This window comes from Mrakia frigida (assembly GCF_051309035.1).
Source record: "Mrakia frigida strain ATCC 22029 unplaced genomic scaffold BDY24scaffold_29, whole genome shotgun sequence".
NCBI classification, from domain to species: Eukaryota; Fungi; Basidiomycota; class Tremellomycetes; order Cystofilobasidiales; family Mrakiaceae; genus Mrakia; species Mrakia frigida.
In genome coordinates, this window is record NW_027481252.1 from 126,708 (window position 1) to 147,918 (window position 21,211).

A 21,211-nucleotide genomic window follows, 5' to 3' on the forward strand; every position below is an offset into this window, starting at 1 on the left:
ACTCATCCTCGTCCTCATCCTCGTCGGTCAACTCCTCCCCTTGCTCAATCTCTCCGAAAGCGCTCATCTCACTCCCATCCGCAACGGACTCGATGTCGGATCCCTCGTCGTCGTCGTCGGTAGTCGAGAAGCTGCTCTGCGTCGAAGCGGAAGCGACCGAGTTGGGGTTGCTGACTGCTGGAACGGAGGAGGAGGCGATGGTGGAAGCGACGGGAGCGATGGAGGGAGCGGCGGGCATGATGATGGAGGAGGAGGAGATGGAGGAAGAGCCGGATCCAGGTCCGGAGGAGGGAGCTCGAAGGGAGGGGTCGACGACGACGATGCTGCGAGGACGAAAAAGAGGAGATGGTCAGCCTCGAGTCTCCCTTCGCCGAGAAAAGAGAAGGAAAGAGAGACACACTCAGTCCAAACCCTATCACCGAAGCTCTCCCCTTTGCTGTCCCTCAACCTGAAGAACGAGACGTATCGACCCGAGGTCTCGGGAGCCTTGCACTGAACCTCGACCTCGAACTCCTCTCCTGGCTGAATGGATCCGACCTCGACCGACTCTCCTTGAGCGTGAAGCGTCTCGCCGGAGGAGAATCGAAGGACGGTCGAAGGGTCGAAGGAGGTGGTTCCGTTACTGAGAGAGAGGAAAGGGCGGGAGCGAAAGGTCAGCTCGAGCTCGGAACGCGTCAGGAAGAGAGAGAGAGAGAGAGAGAGAGAGAGAGACTCACTTCTTGAGCCTCCAAGTCTTGACGAAGAGAGCTCCAGCAGGGAAGGAAGATCCATCCTTGACGGTAACATCCTCGACGAATCGAGCGTGAAGACCAGTCTTCAACTCCTCCTCCTCCTTCTTGACCTCCTCCTCCTGTTGGAAGACGAGGACTTCCTCCTCCTTGAACTCGAAGGGAGCGGTGGACTGAGCGTTCTCGAGGTCGGCGACGAAGGAGGGAGCTCGAGAGGAGGAGAGGAGGGAGGGAGTGATCTGGGTCATCTGCTGAGGAAGAGTGGCGGCGGCGACGACGACGGGCTCTTCGACGACGGCGGGAGTGGTGGGAGGAGTTCCGAAGACCGAAGGACTGGGAGAGCGGGAAGGAGGTCGGAAGTCAGCTTCAAAAGGAGAGGCGAGGAGAACATGAAGGAAGGCGGACTCACGTAGCACTGGCCTGAGGCTGGGGAGTCGAAGCGGTCGACGACGAGGCCTGAGGCTGTCGAATCTCGTCCTCGTCGAAGTAGGAGTGAGCGTCGAAGTCGGTAGGGACCTGTGAGACCCAGGAACGTTCGAAAGTCAGCGAGAAGTTCGAAAAAGAAGAAAGCAGAAGTGGAAAGACCAACCTTGAGCTTGAGGAGAGGGTGGTGCAGAGGATGTCTCGGGATGGGAGCAGCCTCGCAGTTCTCGCAGAGGTCAAAGTCTCGGCAGTTGGGGTGGACACACTTGTATCGGCTCCCGACGATGCTAGAGTTGCATCCGTCGCACATCTGGGTAAGAGAGACGAAAGGAAAGGAAGGGGTCAGACGCGTCGAGGAGGAAGTCGGAACGAGAAAGAGAGGGACGAACGACTCCTCGGTGGTGAGCCTTGGGTGCAGCTCGAACGGACTAGAAGAAGAGAAGAGGAAGAGAGGTCAGGGTAGTGTTCGAGCTCGACTTAAGAAAGAGGGAAAGGGAGGACTTACCTTGAAGTCGGAAGGAGTCGAGATCTTGACGAAGGCGTGTCCGGGGTGTTGCTCTCCGGTGATCCTACACGAGAGCAAGAGAAAAAAGTCAGCCTCAGCTTGGTATTGAGTCGTTCAGAAAGATTAAAGTAAGCTCACGCGAAGCAGGCCTCGCAAGCATCTGAGCAAAAAGAGAAAGAGGGAAACTCGGTCAGCGACGAACGAAATGATATGCCGAAGTCGAAAGCAAGATCAAAACCCACCGAAATCAGGGCAACTCAGGCACTTGTACCTCTGTCCTTCGATCATGGTCTCGCAGAAGTCGCAAGACGCGTTGTGTCGAATGGGGACGGAGACAAGAGCGGGAGCGGGAGCGGTTCCGGCGGCGGGAGGAGTGACGACTCGGGAGGCGGTCTCGAGGTGAGCGGCGAGGAGAGGGTGGGTGATGAGCTGGAATCGATGTTGAGCGGAGTGCTTGGAGCCGGTCGAGAGAGAAGGGGCGCAGGTCGAGCACTGAGGAAGAGGAGAGAGAAAGAGAGGATGGAACGCGTCAGTGAGGGTTCTTGAACGAGTTGAGACGGAAGAAAAGGATGCGCGTACGAGATCGAAGTTCGAACACTGGGGATGAAGGAACCCCGAGGAAGAGGAGGTCAGCCCCAAAAAAATGGAAGGGATGGTAGGAAACGGACAAGGAAACGAAACTCACGTCAAGACACTTGAACCTCAACCCTCCTCCGACCTTCTTTCCACAACCATCGCACCAAACCTGAATCTTCGTTCCCTCCGCATCGAACCAAACCTCCAACTGCTTCTCCTCCTGTCCGTTCTCAACCGCAACACCGGTAGCCTGCGTGAAGGGAGAGGAGGCCGCCTCGAACGCTCCTGGAACGCTCCTCTCGATCTCGTCCTCTCCTCCTCCCATGTTCTCCGCCGTCTTTCCTACGTAGGCTTGAAGGAAGGTCGACATCATCGCCTTGATCTCCTCCTTGGTCGAGGTGAGAGCGGTAGCGAGATCTTCCTTGGTGAGGGAGGGAACAGGCTGCGCTGCTGCAGCGGACTTGACCGAGTGGGAGCAGGTCGCGTTGTGGGTGTGAGTGGAAGGAGGAGGAGGAGGAGAGAAGGAGGCGAGAGGGATGGTCGAGGTGGGAGGGGAGAGTCGTCGAAGGGTCTCGAGAGTGTTGAGAGACGACTGGAGGGTGGCGGAGAGGGTTTGGGAGATGGTGGAAGGAGTGGGTTTCTTCAACCTGAGGGTCGAGGTGGAGGAGGTCGAAGAGGCCTTCTGGGTCGACTGGTTTCCAGGGATGAAGTTGACGTCGACGAGATCGGGCATGGAATCCGAGGTAGGGAGGACCTCCTGCTGCTTCTTAACTTCCTTCTCGGCGACGGGAACGAGAGGAGGGAGGATGTCGGACGAGGAGAGGAGCTGCGGTGGGACGGGAAGCGTCGACGTGGAAAGATCAGTTCGTCGAGTTCTGCAAAACTTCTTTTGAGCGTCTAGAGATCGGAAGCAGGAAGAAGTACGTACAGGATCCTCTACGATAGTCATCCTCATCGAACCCTTTGGAGGCAAGGGCTTTCCGTACAACTGCCAGGCCGCCAAAGCGTCCCTCCACTCTTTATCGTTCCGAACCCTGTGAGCGATGAGGATCTGACCTGATCCGTCTGGGGAGTACATGATCTTCTGAGCCGAGATCTGAAGGTGGGAAGGGATGTTGAAGACGGATCGAATCTGAGCGAAGAGAGGGGAGAAGAAGAAGAGGTGGAGAGAGGGACGTCAGCGATGAGTGGGGGAGGTCAGATTGGACGAGAGAGAGTCGACTTACCTTGTCTGTCAATCGGGTGAAGGAAGGAAAGGTAGTCTTTTCATCGTTGATAGAGATCTTCCTAATGAGCTTCCCGTAGGCGACTTTGATCGTGAAGGAAGAGGAGGAGGACATGGTGGGTGGGAGTGAGAAGGGAGGGAGGGTGGGTGGAGCGAAGGGTGGCGGGGAGGATGCAAGCGAGGTTCTCGAAGCGAGGGAGGACGCTGGTTCTTGAAGTTGTTCTCTATGAGAGAGGGAAGAGGTGTATGCGAGAGAGGGTTTGGAAGAGAGTAGGAAGAGATGGTGGTGGTTTGAGTGGAACCTTCGTTTTTGCTGAGACTCCCTCTCTTGAAGCGATTCGGAGCTGCCGGACGAAGCTCGCCTCTCCTCCTCCCATCCACGACCCTTCCTTTTTTTCAACTTCGAGTCTCTTCCCTCTCCTGGATGGGATGGCTCGCCGACTTCCTCTCCTTATCTCCTTCCCTATCCTGCTCACTCTAATCTTCTCAGCCGCTTGGACCTTCCTCGACGACACTTCGCTTTCCTCTCTCGGCCCTCACTCGCTATGGCCTCTCTTCTCTCCTTCAACTTCCCCACCAGAGGTCGGAGGCCTTCGAATTTCTGAGATGACGAGAGACGAGTACATCAACTCTTCTGCACCGTTGTAAGTCTTCCCCGTCGTCGTACCGGAGACAAGCGAAGGAAGGAAGGAAGGAAAGCTCAAGCTCACGCCTCCTTCCTTCCCTTTCCTCCTTTTTTTCAGCCCTTCCTTCCGACAAGCTCTCGTTCCTGGAACCAACTACATGTCTATTGGACTTGGAGCAGGTCTGGCGAACCAAGTTAGTTCGCTCGCTCTCCTTTGTTCCTTGCATCTTACGAGCTCACCCTCCCTCTCCTCCTCGCCTCGTTGCAGATCATAGCGACCATGAATCTCCTCCTCGTCTCCCGTCTATCAAACCGGATCCCCGTTCTCTCCGATTTCACCAGAGACTACGGCCACATGCCCCTAGGAGAGCATGAACACTCTCAATCGAACGCTGGTCTTCCCGTCGTGAGCTTGAGTCCTTCCCTTCTCGCTGAGCTCGTCTCGACCCGACCTGATTTAACTTTGGAATTCGCTTGTTTCAAACCAGGACGAGCTCTTCGACCTCAAGAAGTACACCGAACTCACTTCCTTCCCCACCCTCGGATGGAGAGACCTCAAGGTCAGTCCATCCCATCCCATCCCTCCTCCCTCTCCTCCCTCTCGACCTCGACGCGTCCAACTCACCCCTCCCCTCCCTCCCCCATTCAGTCCCCCGAAGCCCCCCTCGAACGAGCCTCCTGTTACGAATCCCACGATCAAGTCGATCGAATCATCCCAGCCTCAGCTCTCACAGGGAACCAAGCGACGGGAGAATCCGCCATCGAAGTCGATATCTGGTCCTCTCCTTCCTCCATCTCGGATATCCATCGGATCCAGAATCTAGTGCGGTTCCTTGGGGATGAAGAAGGGAGGAAGGAGCATGAAGAGGAGCTGTTGGCGAAGTGGGGAAGAGGGGAGATTGGGATGCAGCTGGACGGGTGGGAGCCCAGGAGGCCGAGGGGGGAGTTTGTCTGTTGGAGTGAGGTGAGTAGGTTGTAAGAGCGTGGGAGTATTTAGGGAAGGGGAAGAGGAGGCAACGCTGACGGTCGTTTTGGGGTTGGGTTCGTTCGTTCGGACCAGCTCTACTACTTCTACACCGACAGATTCGACGAACGATGGGAGACGAGTTGGCCCGCTTGGAGAGCTGTAGGAACGCACTTGCATTTCGCTCAGCCTTTGCTGAAGGTGGTGGAGGAGTATAAGGAGCAGGTTTTGGGGGATCCTAGCAAGAAGGTTGGTCTGCCGAACTCTCCTCCTCCGATTCTCTGCTCGCTTTTCGCTCATTTCGACGCGTCTCTTCCTCTCTCTCTTCCTCAACTCCTTCAGTACATCTCCATTCACGCCCGCCACGGAGACTTCGGTCGAGGAACCCCTCCTTCAACCTACCTCCCTCACGTCCTCTCCCTCCAATCCCGCCACCCCTCCCTCGCTACCGCACCCGTCTTGGTCTTCTCGGACGAGACGGACGACGCGTGGTGGCTGGGAGTGAAGGATCAGGGGTGGTTGAGGATGGATCATGAGAAGTTGAGGACGAGTCAGGAGAGAGGGGCTTGGTATCCTGCGTTGATTGATATGGTGTTGCTTTCGGAGTCGGGAGCGCTGAGTGAGTTGTGTTTCGTTCTCTTTTGTTTCTTTTTTTATTGGGTCGTCGAGGTCGATGAGCTGACTCTGTTCTTTGGTTTCGATTGCAGTTGGGACGCAGGCGAGCACGTTCTCTCTTCTAGCTAAGCTGAGAGTGCAGGATTGGGGAGGAGGGGAGACGATCTTGGTGTGAAGGGAGGGAGGGAACACATGTCGAGGCCTTGATTCGAAGGACGGCGCTCTCGTGAGTCTCTGCTCGTTATTATCTCTTCCTCAAGACGGGTCCTTCACTTACGCCTTCCTGTCGGTTCTCTGTTGCTCAGTTCTAGCTGCCTGAGGTCCAGAGACGGAGAGCGATCTCGACGTCGACCAGACGCGTCGAACGATCGTCGAGTTTCGTTCGTCTCTCCTTCCTGTCTCCGCTCAAAACTCAAATTGGACTCCTCTGGGGCTCTTCATCTAGTCTGCTTTCATCTCGTTGTTTGTTTCTTTTTCGTTATCATCGTTGTTGTAGCTTCTCTCCGCCTCTCTTCTTCCCTGCTCGAACTCAGCTCGTCCCTCTGCCTCTCTTCACGTCAGTCGTCATCCTAGATACTTAGATTATGCTACTAGACAATCCCCTGATGAACTAACTGGAGCCCAAGATAACAAAACAAAGCAAACAGATCCGCAAAACACACACAGCACTACATGTAGAAGCTCTCCATCCTCTTCGAAGCCTCCTGATCCTCATCCTCCTCCAACTCCCTCATCCTCCTCGCCATCTCCACGGGAGTCATCACCACGATCGAGTTTCCCAGCCCTTTCCTCGGAGCCGCCTCCGGAACGACCTTGACTGGTTTGTCGAAGAAGGTGGTGATGCGATGGAGTTTGGATTTGGCGGAGGGAGGGGAACGACCTCGAGCGAAGGAGGTTTGTTGAGGTGGTGCGGACGCGAGGCGTTGACGAGGGGTTCGGGTTCCGTCGTCGTCTGAGGAGTTGGAGGAGGATGGGAAGGAGGGAGTGTGAGGGGAGGTGTAGATGGAGGTGGGGGAAAGGAGGGAGAGGGGGGAGGCGAGGGAGGAGGGTTCGTAAAGGCCGGAGCTGGACGCGTCGTTGGATTCGATGAGGACGAGGGAGAGGTTGGGCGTGGAGGAGTAGCCTTGAGGAGTCCAATTGAGGGGCGATGGAAATGGTCCCGTTCCGAGGGAGGTTCGAGGAAGATCCGAGATCGATGTAGTTGTTGTTCGTTCGAACTCGAACTCGTCTTCCTCCTCAGCTGGTCGCGACTTCTCTCCTTTCTCTTCCCACCCGACAACTTCCACAACCCTCGTCTCCTCCTTCTCCGGCGTCGTAGGAAACTTCCATCCACCCATGCTTCCCTTCGGATCGCTCAGCACCTCCTCCATGAACTGCTTCGCAGGCGAGCTCTCTGAACTCCCGTTCCCTCCTGAACGCTCGATCCCTTCAGGATCCGAAGCGAAAGGAGCGATGCTTTCCCTCCACTGCGACATCCTATCCTTCCCTCCTGCTCCAGCTGGGAACGCCGATCCAAGCATCGACTGGGCGAGCATCCTATGTTCTCGAGAAGGAGTGTAGACGGTCGGAGAGGTTGGAAGAGGAGGATGGATTGACAAGCGCTTCTTGGGGAGAGTGGTAGCGGGAGGGGTCGAGGAGGATCTGACGACATCCTTGAATCGTTTGGTAGGTCGTCGAAAGAAGGAGGGGAAGCGAAGGATGGATTTGGATGACTTGAGAGCGACCGCTGGAGGAGGAGGAGGAGGTCGAGGGGGAGAGAGCGCGGTTCGGTTCGAAGGAAGGAGTTCAGGCCGGATTGAGAGGGGCGAAGAGAGGAGTTCAAGAGAGGTTGATTCTCTGGGTAGGTAGGAGTGTGGTCGAGAGAAGTTGGGGGACAGTGGAGTGAGGGGAGGAGCACGTCCCTGAGGTGAACCAAGACGCGTCGAGGAGGGAGGGAAGGCCAAGTTGGAGGGCGAGGAAGGGCAGGGGGAGGATCGACCTGGGGAAGTCGCTGATCGGGAGGGAGCTGGGGAAGGAGGAAGAGGGATTTGAGAGTAGTGGAGATCCTTGTCGGAGGGAGGGAGAAGGAGGAAGGAGAGAGGAGGAAGGTTCTTGTTCGTCGGTTTGGATGCCATCGTGTGAGCAAACGAAGAGAGGTGGTGGTTGAGGAGAAGGAAGCAGGTTCGGGTAAAGTAGAAGACGGGTCTCGTGGGCAAGAAAAAAGAGGCAGAGGAGTTGTTAAACAGGGGTGAAAACAAAAGAGGCGCGAGAGATGAAACCGGACGGAGGGGAGCTCACCGTTTGGCCTTTTGATCTGCCTTCGTTCTCTCCGAAAAATTAGCAGTGATCTGTAGGTTTCGTAAAAGTCATAAGATACTCAAGATATGCTCGCAAGGAGAAGGTTTACAACGGTCTTCGCCTCTTCCTCTGTTCCGTCGGACGACCTGAAGCCAAGACGCGACCAAAGCGCAACGAGAAGTCAGTCCTGGGTTTCTCTTCCTTTCTTTTTCCTCCCTTCAGCAGCATCTCACTCACCAGCTAGTAGAGAGGAGCAGATCCTCTATCTCCTCGGATCCAGGGAGGTCCACAGTCTGAAGAACGAGATACAGTTGCTCGGCGGTTGCGGAACGAACCTGAGGCGGAGCAAAAAAAGGAGAGAGACGAGAAGGGAGTGAGGAACGAACGCGAGAAGAGGAAGAGGACTTCGAGACTCACGGTTGGGAAACGATGTCCTAGCAGAACAGGAAGACTCTTGAGGGCCTCGGCTGCACAGGAGGGAATCGAGACCATGCCGGTTAAACTGCAGGTCGAGGAGGGAAGGTGGTCAGCATCGAGTAAGGTCGAGAGAAGGAGAGACGAGACGAGACTCACATCTTCATCGACGAGGTCACCCTCTGGAGGTTTCGCACTCGAGCGAGATCTCTACATGAGACTGAGAAGATGGCCCGAACACTGGACGAAAGAGGAAGAGATGGTCAGCAAGGGTCGAGGACAAAGAGCAAAGAGGACGCGATTGGTGAACTCACGCTGCTTTCCCTGAGGCTGACTCCGACAACCTAGCCAGATCCCCATCCTCGAATAGGAGAACGAGAGTATCGAGAACTGGAATGAAGACTCTGTTGAGAGTGACGTTGGCTGTTGCAATTTCGACCAAAGCACGAGAGAGGGAGAGGAGAGAGGGTTCGGTTGGCGATAACGACGAAGGAGGAAGAGTAGCGATGTAGGCGAGGAAAGCTCGTGCTGCTGTTCGAGTCTGTCAAACCAGATCGAGGAATATGAGAATCAGTGGAGAGAAGGCGAGGGGGAAGCAGGAACGAAGAGCCACGCACCGTCCCCTCCGATCGACTTCCGATGCTGAGCGTCAACCCTTCCAGCAGAGACCGCCTGAAAACAGGTTGAGAGACGAGTGGGACTATCCGAGGGAACACGGAAGAGGCCTCGTTCCAGCGGACGGCATCGGGCCTGTGAAGGAAGACGAAGGAAGCGAGTCAGCTTGGGGATCCTGGCTCTCGACGCGACGCGATTGTTCTCGGAATACTCACTCGACGAACAACTTCCTCATCTCCAACACTCCTGGAATCTCCCACATCTCCGCCATTCCGTTCGTCTTCGATCGATCAGGCTTATCCTCCACCAGCAACCTCAAGCACTCCCCAGCAGCCTTCCTCACTCCGTCGATTCTTTCGGCTCCCAACTTCAAGACCTTCCCGACGAGTCCATGGAACGTAACGACGTTCAGCCACTTGCTTGGATTTGGCTCGTCGAGGATGCTGATGAGGACAGACGTGGATCCCTTGAGGCAGGCGACTCGGATCCAAGAACCGACGTCTCCTCGTTGATCGGACGTGTAGTCGTCGAGACCTCGGAAGAGAGCAGCAAGGACTCGGTAGATAAGAGGAGGTTCGATGGCTGACAATTCGAAGTGATCAAGGTCAGCTTGAGCTCAAGGCAAAGGTTCGGGCAAAGGAAAGGAAGAAGAAAACCGACCTGAGTTGTTTCGAACGGAGGGACGAGAGACGACGCTGCAGATGGCTTCGAAAGCATTCCGGCGAGCTTCCACGTCGAGGACGAAATCCTTTGACTGAGGAAGGAGAAGGAAGATGGCGATCAGCAAGGGAGTTTTGACGAGGGTCGCTGATGTAGGAAGAGGTCGACTCACTCCGGGCTCAACCATGTCGAGCAGCCTCTTTACAACGACGTCGCAGCCAGGAGTGTGCTCGTACTCGACTCTTCCAACGATCTTCCCAATGGTCTGCTGAAGAACAGTGTTGAAGGTCTTAAGCTGAGCGAGAAGAGTTGGGTTGCAAAGAACGAGGGAGAGAAACGAGTCAGCGTTCCAGTTCGAATCGAACGGCGAGATGAAGGCGACTCATTTTTTCACGTCGTCCTCGACGCTGATTAATTGGCTGACAGCTCCCCAGACACTTGCAAGTCCCTCCTGAACGTCGTCGCTCCTGCTCTTGAGGCAGAGCTCGGCGAGGTCTCTCCAAACACGATCCAGTTCGGGCGAGGCGAGAGATTCTAGTGTGACCGAGTTAGCGATGAGCAGAGTAGCAGCGGAGAGTTGAAGATCGCCTGAAAAGGAACGGAAGGTTGCTGGTCTGACGAGAAGGAGAGAGGAGAAGATCTGAAACGAGAGGATCGTCAGTCGAGTTCGAGAGGGAACTAGATACTTGAGAACAAGAACGGACCTTGTGTCGCTGATCGTTCGGATGAGGAGGATCCAGCTGCTGGTAGGACTGAGCGATCTGACTGAGGGCGAGAAGGATTCCGTGGGTCCAAGTCGAGTCGATGGTTTTGAGGCTGCCGATCTGAGAAAGGAGGAGAGACGAAGAACAGTGAGCCCGCGTTCGAGTCGAAGGAGAACTCGACCCAGTCTCACCAATTGGTCGACCATCTTCGGACCGAGAACATCGAGATCGATTTCAACTATAGCTCTAAGAGCAGCGGCTCCGAGCTGACGCATCTCCTTGTCCCAGTGCTTGAGGGTCGTCCGACTAAAGTGCTCGAGGAGGAAGGATCGGTAGACTTCGTGTCTGGAGTGACCGAGAGAGGTGACAGCGAAGTCAGCCTCAGAGTCTTCAACATTAAGCCCTCTACGCACTTCCCATCTAGGACACGAAAACGTACTGAGCGACGTGAGGAGCAGCGACCAAAAACGCAGATCGTCTGACGCTGACCGAGTAGAAGTCCGTCTTGACCAGCACGTCGATTCCATGAGGAAAGAGTCCCTAGAAAAATAAAATCGCAAATCGGTTGTCAGAACGTGAAGTCGGCCAGACGAGAGGTGAGATAAGAAGGAGATGTTCTCGGACTGACCATTCTTCCGACGTTCTCCTGGAAGGCAGCACTTCCAGCTCTCCTGATGCTTACTTCACGATCGGCAACGGCCAACGCAACAGCTTGTCTCGAGAGAGCCAGAGCATACGGGGCCATATCCTCCTTGGTGAACGCTCGAGCCAGGGACCAGAGAACGTAACACGACGCGTCTCGAACGGAGGTCCCAGTCGAGTGAGAAGAGGTTCTGGGATCAAAAGTCATGGCCTAGATCATTGCAAGTAGTAGAAAAAGGATGTTGTTAAGTCAATAAGGTCAAGAGAGTACAGAAGGGAAGAAGAGCGAAGCTGAGCTGACCTTCAACAACCAAGGAACGAGTTCCGCCAGCCTCTCCTTCCCAAGAACTCCTCTCCTCGCCAGCTCAGCCACGGCCAACGAAACCCCATGCCAAGTCCCCTCCTTTACGGCTGAGAGATCCAGGGTTTCCTCTCCGTCTCCGTCGTCGATGAGGATCGCGTCTCGTCCGTAGAGAGAGACGACGGCTTCTGCGATCTGGTCGGCGAAGGCGAGAGGGAGGAGAGTCGAGAGTCGAGAGATATACTTGGCTGCCGACCATCGGACGATGGTATCCTGCGCAAGGAAGAAAGACGAGGAGGAGTCAGGATCAGCCGATCGAACGGAACGACGCATTCAGCAAGATATCTCCGGCTCACTTTGTCCTCAAGTCCAATCATCAGCTCTTCGACAGCTTCTTCGACCTCCTCGGGCACCTCCATCTCCTGCTCTTCTTCTTCGTTCGCTCCAACAACAACTTCTTCGCCCAGAACTTTCCTCCTTCCTCCCTCCCCAGTCTTCCTCCCCTTCCCTCCTAAACTAGCGAGCGCACACCTTCCAAGCAACTTAATCCTCAACTTCCGAATGAGACCGCTTCCGTCTTTTGTCGAAGAAGGGAGGGCTGTGGCGAGCCAGTCTCGGACGAGGGTGACTTGGGACGGCGACGGTGAAGAGGGAATGAAGTGGCAGAGGGTCGTGAGGATCGAGGTTCGAAGAAAGGGATTTGTTTGGGAAGATGAAGAGGCAGTGGAGTTGGCGACTAGAGTTGTCGAATGAGAGAGGAAGGAAGGGAGGAGAGAAACGCAGTCGGTTCTGAGGAAGCAAAAAGAAGAGAGACGCGTCGAGTTCAGCGTTTCTCGCCTCTGTAGTTCGACCGGGCGGCGACTCCTCAACGAGCATCCTATCACCCTGACTGACCTAGAGAATAATCTCCCAAGAAGTACGGCTCCACCGTCTCCTTCTTTACCTCGTCCTTCCCAGACCGCCCTCGTTCCGACTCCCTCGAGCTTGTCGATGGTCCCTTCTCCTCCCGCCGACTCGAGGCCGAAGGGGATCATAGAGACAAGCGAGAGCCATACGAGGAGAATATACCGAAGCTCCCAAGACGTTGGAGGTAAAATCGTTGGGTGTGGGAGAGGGTGGAAGAGCGAGAGGAGGAGAGGAAGCGAAGGCAGCGACGGAGGGAAGAACGAAACTGGTGGGCGAAGAGGGAGGGAGAGAACGGTTGAGCTTGAGCTTGATCTCGCAGGACAAAGTTGTAAATGCGTCGACTTACGACATGCTCTCCATCCTCTGACTTTGAGAACCCACCAGACGATCCTTCCTAGTCTACCGAGGCGTTTGACGGAAGGGTCGAGCTCAACCTCCTCGGGGTACTCTGAAGGAACCGAGCTCGATGAAGCTGCTGTTGGAGGAGGAGGAGGTGGCTGAGCGAGGGATTCGACGAGCAGAGTTCGGATAGTGGAGATGAGAGGAGGAAGGATGAGGTGGAGATGAGGGTCCAAGAGAGGAGGAGCAGGGAGGTAGATGTCGAGCTGAAGGAGGAAAGAAAGGAGGAGAAGGAAGGTCAGCTTCGCTCGACCGCTTCTCAGCCTCCAGATCTCTTGCTTGAGCTCGTGAGACAGTAGATATAACTCCGTAACTTCGCAGATCAAAATTGAAAGCCCAGAAAGGGACTCACGATAGCTCCCATCTGAGCGACGACCTTCTCCTCCTCCGCGTCGTCTCCTTCACTTCCTTTGAGCAAGCTCGTTAGAAGAGCGAGAAATGGCTCTTTGTGAGTGAAGGTAGTGAAGAGCTGGTCATCCTCTTCAGAGTCCATGACGAGTGGAAGGAAAATGTGTCGAAGAAAAACAGAGGTCGAGGGAGTTGAAAGGAAGGAAGGAGGGAGGGAGGCCAAAACGAGTTGACCTTCAACTCCATTTCCCCTTCCTCTCAACTTCCTTCCCTCTTTCCCTTCCCCCTTCAAACATGTCCTTCCTTGGGTGAGCCCTTATTGAATCCCTCTGTATCATCTGTACGCCCGACTGACTCCTTTCGTCTTTGTCTCTTCCCTTCAGCCGACTCCGAGCTCCTCGTCGTTCTCCAGCCACGACCCCCACGTCCGAGACTCCTTCCCAGCATCTTCCTCCTTCAAACTCGTTCCCTCCGTCTCGTCAGCAACAGCAGCAGCAACATCAGAGAGAGCCTCTACCTCTCTACCTCTCTCAGCCCTTCATCAGGAGTACGATCGTCACTGGAAACTACAAGACGCTGGTCACTCTGCCCAAATACGTCGATCCAAACGAGTGGGTAGGAGTCAACAGTGAGTTCATTTTTATTCTTGTGTCGCGCTCGAGATAGAAGGTAGAGCTCAGACGGTATTCCAGTAGAGAAACTTCGAACGAGAAGGCCTCGGAACCCTTGCTGCAGAGGAAAGAAGAAGATGAGCTCTGACCCTTCCTTCCCTCCTTCCCTCCTCTCCATCTCTCTCCTCTCTCTCCCTTCCAGTTCACGACTTCTTCAACAATCTCAACCATTTCTACGGGATCATCATCGAGTACGACACCGTCGAGGCTTGCCCTACCATGTCAGCAGGAGTTGGGTTCGTACAAATCTCCTCGTCCAGCGTTCCATCTGCCCTCCTTCAGCTCGTCGTGGGCTGAAACTGCGCTTGCTCTCTTGTTCCCCTCACAACCTCGCAATTTCGCGTCCTACAGACTCGACTTCACTTGGATAGATACCAACAAGCGACAGGTTCGACTTCCGGCACCAACGTACATCGACTACGTTTTCACCTGGGTCCAGGGACTTCTCGACGACGAGAACACCTTCCCCACCAAGACGGGTGAGCTTCGACCACTGTTTCTCGTCTTCCTTGACCTTCACCTCGCTGACTCAACTCCTTACGCCTCCTTACAGGTCGAGAGTACCCTCCCACCTTCCCAACCACCGCCAAACACATCTACAAGCAACTCCTGCGCGTCTTTGCTCACATCTACCACGCCCACTTCGCCCTCATCCTTCACCTCTCCCTCGAGGCTCACTGGAACGCTCTCTTCGCTCACTTCCTCGCCTTCGGAAAGGAGTACGACCTGCTGGATCTCAGGGACTTGAGGACGCCCGGAGGGTGAGTCTTTCTGTGCCGTCGTCCTACTCGTTTCTCGTCGCCTCGAACTGACGCGTCCCGCGCTTCCTTCTTTGCAGTGGAATGAACGGAGGAGTGGCCGAGCTCGCTGAGCGTTGGAGGGAGATGAGAATCTTGGACGTTTAGAATCCTTCTGGTTCTCTTCGGATCGTCGTCGTCGTGGGAAGGGAAGGAAGGCAGCATCGGAATCGCAGGATCGATTTTACAACCACTCAAAAGTACCCATCAGCACTACAACTCCCCTTCCTTTCGTCTCTTGCTATAGATCCTTCCTTCATCTCTTCATCTCTGTACACCTCTCTCTATCGTTCGTTTTGCTTTCGTCCCACTTTCCCACTCTTCTTTGACGTTCGCGTCCATCCTCGCTCTCTCACGACTCTCCCCCCACACCTTCTCGCTTCCCCCCATAACTTTTTCTCACTTGGCCACTGAACCGCTTTCTTTGATGATTTTCACGCTCTCGCTCTTGCTCGCCCTGTTCTTGATGCACGGCGAGGCTTTTTCTCTTTCCTTTCCACCTCGGTGATATCTCTTGCAGAGAGGAGAAGATAGACGCGCTCTGAGCCTCGGCTCTTGTCGACTTCCTTCGCGATTCAAAGCAAGTCTTCTGCCTCATTTTTGTTGCGATATTTTTTGGTGTTGAGTACCGCGTCTTGGCTCTTGTATACATGCTCCAAAAATCATGACGGAAAGTGTGAAAGGGAAAGGCGAGGGAGTCTCGTGAGGCGTCGAGAAGCGGGAGGGCGTCCCCTCGCTCTCCCTTCTCCTCCCTTCCCTTCCCTGCTCTCCTCAACCCACCACCAACGTTCGAATCCACCTCTTGAAGAACCACCTTCCCTCTCCCCTTCTCCTCCTTCCCACGGACCCTCGCTTCCCGGCTTCACTCCCCTTGGATCCCTCGAGCTCTTCGCCGAGCTAGGCCTTCGAAGGAGTAGACGAAAGCAGTCAGTCGAGCTCGATTTCCCTCAGGACGAACGAAACAGGGTCCTAGCTTCGTTCGTAGACTTCCAATACACGATAAGGTAAGTCCATACAACAAGCTCAGCTCTGTCTGCAACCTGGGAGCTCGTATGATTATAGATCGGGTCGGGGAGGGAGGTGCAGCAGAAGAGGGAAGAGGTGGGAAGGGAGGGAGGGAGGAGAGAGGAGCTAGTGCGGAACTCGTCCCCTTCAAAAGAGCCTCGAAAGGCAGCTCAAATCTTCGTTTCGTTCCATGCGAACGGGATTTCTCTTCTGCTCTCTATCTATCGCTGTCTACTCCGTACTGGATTGTTTTCTGGTAGAAGCGGTGAAGAAGTTCGAATCCTGACCCCCCCCTCTCTCGCTCTCCTCTCCTCCCTCCTCCCTTCCCTTCCCTTCGAATCCAGGCTCCCTCCTTCAAACCACCAATTACCCACACCAACAAGATGGCTTCTACTATGGTTAGTTCACCTCCTCTCCATCGATAATGAGCTCTGCGAGCTGGATCTGTGCTGTAGGAGGATCTCGGTCGTTGCGTTGTTGGGACTCGCTCCTCAAGCGCTCCGCGAGCTGCCTCTTTTGGTCATTCCTCTTTCTCTGACCACACCTCTTCTCCTTCTTTTTCTGCTCTACAAACCACCTGGTTGTCCTCTCATACAGCCTACGGTTCGGTTGTCCCAACCCTCTCAACCTCACCCTCACTCGTTCCCCCTCCATCAGCCAACCTACCAGGGCTACGACCCTGCGCAGCAGCAGCAACACCTCCTCCCTTCGTCCGATTACGAGCACGGAGTCCAAACAGGCAGAGAGATACGGAGGACAGAACCTCAACTCACGGCCCAGCAGCTTCAACAGTACTCGATTCAGCAGCAGCAACAACAACAGCAACAGCAGCAGAGACCTCAGCAGCAGCATCCTCGTCAAAGGTCGACGTCGGCGGTTCAGCAACCTCCTCTCCCCGCTCAGGTTCAGCACCATCCTGGACATCTTCAGCACCCTCAAGCTCCCTACCCTCACAGCCAGCAGCAGCCAGGATACCCTCTCGGAACTCCTCATCTCCCTCAGCAAATCCATCAGCAGCAGCAGCAGCAGCTTCAGTCCTCTCCTCACCTCCTTCCTCATCACACCCCTCAACAACCCTCCCACTTCGCCATCCCTCCAGGCTCTCAGCCTCAGCAGCAACCTCCTCGACCTCGTCATCCTCCAACCCTCCAAGTCCAAACTGCTCTCGGTTCAACCGGAGTACCCGTCGCTCCTCCCTTCCTCTCACCAGCACCAGGACCGGGAGGACCAGCTTCGTTCCAGCATCAGCAACAGCAACGACAGCTTCAGCAGCAGCAGTACCAGGCTCAGATGCAACATCAGCAGCAACAGCTGCAGCAGCCTATCGCTAGCACGTCGTTCTTACCAGCAGAATCAGGGACGCAGGTGGGAGGGCAAGGAGGAGGACCGTCGTCGGCGACCATGTTGTCGAGAGATCAGCAGTCGAGGAGCTCGAGTCAGGGAGCGGACAGTCGAGGGTCGAGCTCGAAGGGAAGAGGAGAGAAGGAAGAGGAAGAGCAGTACTTCGTTGAGTTGATCTACGAGTTGTGAGTCTTCAATCGCTTTCTGTCCCCGGTCGTACCTCGGTGCCTTTTTCGCCTTCCTTCCTTCTCGAGCTAGCTCGTTTCTTGCCGTGTTCTCGCTTCCTCATAGAACAATCTCAGAAGAACTGACTATGTCTCGAACTCTCGTTCCCATCTACAGCCTCTTCAAATCCGGTCTCCACTCGACCGCTCGAGCTCTCCTTTCGGAGACCTCCTCGTCCTCGAGCAACGTCCTCTCTCCCTCTGCTCGAGACTCGTCCCTCACCGCTTCGCCCTCCTCTATCCCTGGAGGATCCCCTCTTCCGTCTACTTCCACTTCCAACAACACCGCCGCCACCAACCCCAACGGTTCTCGAACCAAATCCATCTCGTCCCACCTCTCCTCGAATCCCGACCCTTCCTCCGGAAACAACGACGCCTTGAGCGACTCTCCTCACGCCGTCGACGAGGCCATGAATTCGCCTTCGAATCGAAAGACGGAGGATGTCGACGCGACGGGAGGAGTGGGGACGTTGCCGAGTCCTGAAAGCGGGACGGGAGGGAGTGTGGGAGGCGTGAAGGAGGACGGAGGAAGCGAGAAGGCTGAGACGACGAGGACGAACACGACTCTTAGCGATGGTGGGACCAGTAGGAGGAAGGAAGCTTCAGAGGCGATCAAGCTTAGAGATCCAGCAGTAGAGGGAGCTACGGGGCCCAAAGGTCAACTTCTCGAGGTGCGTTTCGATTCTCCTTCTCGCGTCTTCTCCCGACCGTTGGACCCTTCTTGTCACCACACATCTTGCGATACTGACTTCTTTCTGTCCTCGTTTCTCTCTTTCAAGTGGTGGACGATCTTCCAAGACGTTTCCAAAGTTCATTCTACTCTCTCGAAATCGGTGCCGTCGTCGGATTCGGAAGTCTACCTCTCGTCGGTCATCGCTGGTCAAAGCCTCCCCTCCTCGAATTCGACAGCTCTCGTTGGACCTTCGAACATCAGTGGACAAGCTCTTCCTCCTCCTCCTGGATCGTACGTCGGAGGTCCTCCTCAGCATCAGCAACAGAGGATCATCGCTGGGATGGGAGGTCAGCAGCAGCAGCAGCAGATGCAGCCTGGACAGCAGCAGAGGAAGGTCATGATGGCTGGAGCTCATGGAGTGCCTGTGTCTCAGCAGTGGTGTGAGTGGACTCTTCCCCCAGTCGAGGAGTGGTTCGTGAGGGACATCGAGAAGGAGGAGCTGACCTTCTTTTTTTTCGACGTTCGTCCCTTTTCCTTTTTCGATCAGTAGTGTCTCGAGATGGTCCCGAAGGTCACCCAGTTCCGATGTCTCTTCAGCAACAGCAGCAGCTCGCTCATAAGAACGCTCAGATGCAGCAGGTCGGTCTACAGCCCCTTCAGTTCGAGCCGCATCGCGCTTTCGACGCGTCGTGAATCTCGACTCAATCTAACGACTGTTCTTTCTTCTCCTCACATCAGCAGCAGCAGCAGCAGCAGAACATGCGACCTCCGCCTGCTCAAGGTCCAAACGGTCAACTCCAACACCAACGAATGCAGCAGCAGCAGCCCATGTCTCAGTTCGCCGGCCACCCAGGAATGGATCCTCAGCAACAGGCTCAGTTTGCTCAACAACAGCAGCAGTCCCAAGCGCAGCTTCAACATCAGCAGCAACAACAACAGCATCACCATCAGCAGCTGGAAGCCGCTCGAGTCAGGAACCAGCAGGCTCACCGAGCTCTCCAGAACCAAGTCCACGAAACGGCTCAGTTGTTCGTCCTCCTTCCAACTGTCACGTCGTCTCCCTCGAACCTCGCTGATTTGACTCGTTTCTTCCTCCTCCTTCTTCAGGCTCAAGTACCCTCGAGAGGCGATCGAGAGCTACGTCAACTACCCTCCCAACGAGCTCCAGATCGTCGCTGATCAACTCCAGGAAGCTCTTCGTCGGGCCAACATGGAACGACGACCTCTCGCCGAAGGAGACGAGCCCAGTCCCAAGAGGACGAGAGTCGAGGGACCTCCTAGGGTTTCGATGCAGCAACAGCAGCAGCAGGCGATGAGGCAGGTGACCGGTGGTCAGCAGGGTGGGAGGATTCCTTCGGGACAGGTTCGTCTTTCTCTCTCTCCTCGACGCGTCCCGTCTTTCGATCTTTGCTGACATCTTCTTCTCTTCCCTCGTCGATCCAGATGCATCCCAACGGTCAACAGCAACACCATCCTCAGCAGCAGCAGTCGCCGTTCCCTCCAGTGGACTTCAACCCTCAAGTTCCAGGAGGACCCCAACCTCAGACGAAAGCTCAGTCTGCGCAAGGATAGTGAGTCTTCCTTCGCTCTGAATCCCACGTTTTTCCTCTCGACAGCTCACTGACGATTACTCTTCTTCCTACCAGCGCCCAATTCATGCATCGTCGAGCCTCCGAACAACAAGCTCAGGCCCAAGCCGCCGGTTCTCCTTACAACGGATCGATGCCTCCTCCAGCTACGCCGGCTACGCCAGCCTTCGCCGGTTCTCCCTCCGCTCCTCAGCAGCAGTACGACAACGGAGCACCTCGACCAGCTTCTCAGGCGAGCCATCACGGTCAAGCCTACCCTGGATCGAACCAAATGTCTCGATCTGGTTCTGGATCGGAGCAGTACTCGAACGGAACGACGCCTGGACCCAGCTCGACGCCTAGAATCGTTCAAGGAACTCTTCCTGCTGGAGAACTGGTTGGGAATGGAGCTCCCGTGGCTGCATCGGGTGGGAAGGGAAAGGGGAAGCCAGCGCCGAAGAAGCCTCGAGTCAAGGTTCGTCGTCGTTCCTCTGTCGTCTCGTCTCGTTTCCTCGAACTGCTCGCTGATTTTCTCCCTCTCCTCCCTTTCTTCTTCTCGAGCAGAAGGTTACCAAGGCAGCAGCAGCAGCCGAGCCTCCCTCTCCCGCTCCTCGACCCGAATCCTCGATGTCTCATCACTCGCCCTACCCTCCCGCTCCTCAATCCGTCCCTCAGCAACAGCCCTCCCCGTTCCCTCCTCAGCAGCCTACGCCTCCTCCTCCCCCTCCTCCTCCCGCTCAACAACAAGTCGTTCAGCAGCAGCAGCAGCCCGAGGAGCTCGTCGACCATCATCAGCAGCAGATCAACCCTTCGGAGTTCGACATCGGAAACTTGGGAGGAGATGTCAACGGATTCGACGGTAGCTTCAACATGGATGGCTTGGAGCTGGACCAGTACATGTCTTACGATACTTCTGGGGTTGGGAGCAACGGCGGAGAGGAGGTGAGTCTTTTCGTTCGAGATCTCGTCGCGTCGCGTCCCGTCATCGGAGAGCTGACCTTCTTCTCGTTCTCCCTTTTTCGCTTAGCAGTTCGACTTCTCCAGCTGGATGGTTGAGGAAACCAACTAGAACCAAGTCTACTCCTCCTCCCTCTCTCCCTTCTTCTGCCCTTCTTCTCTTTGCATCGTGCTCTTCGTTTTTGCTTTTGCTTCTTTATCCCATCTTTCTCTTCATTTCCATCTCTTCATCTCGTTCTTTTCCTTCTCGTTGTACACCAAACCACCTCCCAAGGTTTCTCGTTTCGTTCGTCTTTCTCTCTTTGCTTTGCCTTCCCCCTCTCTCTCTCTCTCTCTCTCTCTCTCTCTCTCACTCACACAACCACCGTCACTCTACCTTACACCGACCCCCTCCTCCCCTTGTCCATCACCCCAAAACCCACAGACAACCCACCTCTGTCCTCCGCCCTCCCTCTCACTCGATCGGATCTCTCCTTCTCTTCCTCTCTCGCGCTCCGTTCTCCTCGTCTCGTCCTGTTGCTCTCCTTCTCTCTCTCTCCCTCTCTCATTTGTTCCTTCCCTTTGCTACCCTACGACTCACGTTTCCTTTCTTCCACTTCGCTTTTTCTTTTCTTTCATACTTCATCTCTTCCTTTGCTTTTGGTTTTGTCCCTCGGACTCTTCCTTTCTTCGTCGCTCTCTCTCTCTCTTTCTCTCCTGGTCCTTTTTTTTGTTCCCAAACATAACGTTCAAACTTATCTGGTTCTTCGCTTTCGATACCCTCGATTTAAAACCTATTATTCGAGATTTCCCCTTCCTTCGTTCCTTCTCCCTCAATCGAGGTCCTCGACGTGCTTCGGGAGAGAGGACAAGGAGATCGAAGACGCGTCGTCGACTCGAACTCGAAGGAAGCTCGTCTTTTTCGTTGCTGTGAGGTTGGCTCGAAGTAGGAGTAAGAAGATGAAGAACGAAGTGGAAGCGAAACAAGTCGAAGTCGCATGGAAGTGTGTAGGGACGGGAAGATGGGGGGGGGAAGCTGCGAGAGGGAAGGAAGGGGAAAGTGAGCTCG

The 21,211-nt window shown here is 55.3% G+C and overlaps 6 protein-coding genes across 6 annotated transcripts; 3 read left to right on the forward strand and 3 right to left on the reverse strand.

The window, feature by feature from the left end:
* Positions 1–5: 5 nt before the first annotated feature.
* Positions 6–3,755, reverse strand: BDY24DRAFT_398058 (uncharacterized protein; the record flags this gene model as incomplete). Its single annotated transcript, XM_076641635.1, has 12 exons — positions 3,459–3,755; positions 3,161–3,364; positions 2,342–3,058; positions 2,236–2,253; positions 1,899–2,148; positions 1,795–1,816; positions 1,657–1,720; positions 1,541–1,579; positions 1,318–1,461; positions 1,138–1,244; positions 717–1,061; positions 6–622 (listed from the first exon to the last, which is right to left on the reverse strand). Coding segments are annotated over exons 1-12 (2,578 nt in total), but the record flags the coding sequence as incomplete, so codon positions are not given.
* On the forward strand, positions 3,756–6,296 carry BDY24DRAFT_398063 (O-fucosyltransferase family protein). Its single transcript, XM_076641636.1, has 8 exons — positions 3,756–4,101; positions 4,201–4,276; positions 4,351–4,488; positions 4,571–4,642; positions 4,732–5,046; positions 5,143–5,295; positions 5,389–5,665; positions 5,754–6,296. The coding sequence occupies exons 1-8, from the start codon at positions 3,887–3,889 to the stop codon at positions 5,834–5,836; spliced, it is 1,329 nt and encodes a 442-aa protein (XP_076494084.1). The 5' UTR covers positions 3,756–3,886; the 3' UTR covers positions 5,837–6,296.
* Positions 6,297–6,307: 11 nt separating this feature from the next.
* BDY24DRAFT_398066 (uncharacterized protein) lies at positions 6,308–7,445 on the reverse strand. The gene has a single exon (XM_076641637.1). The coding sequence runs from the start codon at positions 7,194–7,196 to the stop codon at positions 6,330–6,332; it is 867 nt and encodes a 288-aa protein (XP_076494085.1). The 5' UTR covers positions 7,197–7,445; the 3' UTR covers positions 6,308–6,329.
* A 271-nt stretch (positions 7,446–7,716) lies between these two features.
* On the reverse strand, positions 7,717–13,127 carry BDY24DRAFT_398068 (tubulin-specific chaperone D). Its single transcript, XM_076641638.1, has 20 exons — positions 12,932–13,127; positions 12,527–12,785; positions 12,169–12,445; positions 11,631–12,063; positions 11,275–11,547; positions 10,960–11,184; positions 10,771–10,871; positions 10,523–10,676; positions 10,332–10,451; positions 10,014–10,267; positions 9,800–9,935; positions 9,628–9,721; positions 9,183–9,549; positions 8,970–9,102; positions 8,667–8,893; positions 8,512–8,592; positions 8,356–8,440; positions 8,176–8,273; positions 7,939–8,084; positions 7,717–7,845 (listed from the first exon to the last, which is right to left on the reverse strand). Exons 1-19 carry the CDS (start codon positions 13,070–13,072, stop codon positions 8,018–8,020), a joined length of 3,525 nt encoding a protein of 1,174 aa, XP_076494086.1. The 5' UTR covers positions 13,073–13,127; the 3' UTR covers positions 7,717–7,845; positions 7,939–8,017.
* A 94-nt stretch (positions 13,128–13,221) lies between these two features.
* Positions 13,222–14,503, forward strand: BDY24DRAFT_417523 (Mob1/phocein family protein; the record flags this gene model as incomplete). The annotated part of the gene is made up of 6 exons (XM_076643726.1): positions 13,222–13,235; positions 13,311–13,555; positions 13,741–13,834; positions 13,950–14,077; positions 14,152–14,359; positions 14,437–14,503. 6 exons carry the CDS (start codon positions 13,222–13,224, stop codon positions 14,501–14,503), a joined length of 756 nt encoding a protein of 251 aa, XP_076494087.1.
* Positions 14,504–16,939: 2,436 nt separating this feature from the next.
* On the forward strand, positions 16,940–20,530 carry BDY24DRAFT_150640 (uncharacterized protein). The gene is made up of 9 exons (XM_076636127.1): positions 16,940–17,636; positions 17,745–18,078; positions 18,186–18,277; positions 18,377–18,666; positions 18,746–19,001; positions 19,082–19,209; positions 19,285–19,681; positions 19,771–20,148; positions 20,237–20,530. The coding sequence occupies exons 1-9, from the start codon at positions 17,055–17,057 to the stop codon at positions 20,273–20,275; spliced, it is 2,496 nt and encodes an 831-aa protein (XP_076494088.1). The 5' UTR covers positions 16,940–17,054; the 3' UTR covers positions 20,276–20,530.
* The last annotated feature ends 681 nt before the right edge of the window (positions 20,531–21,211 follow it).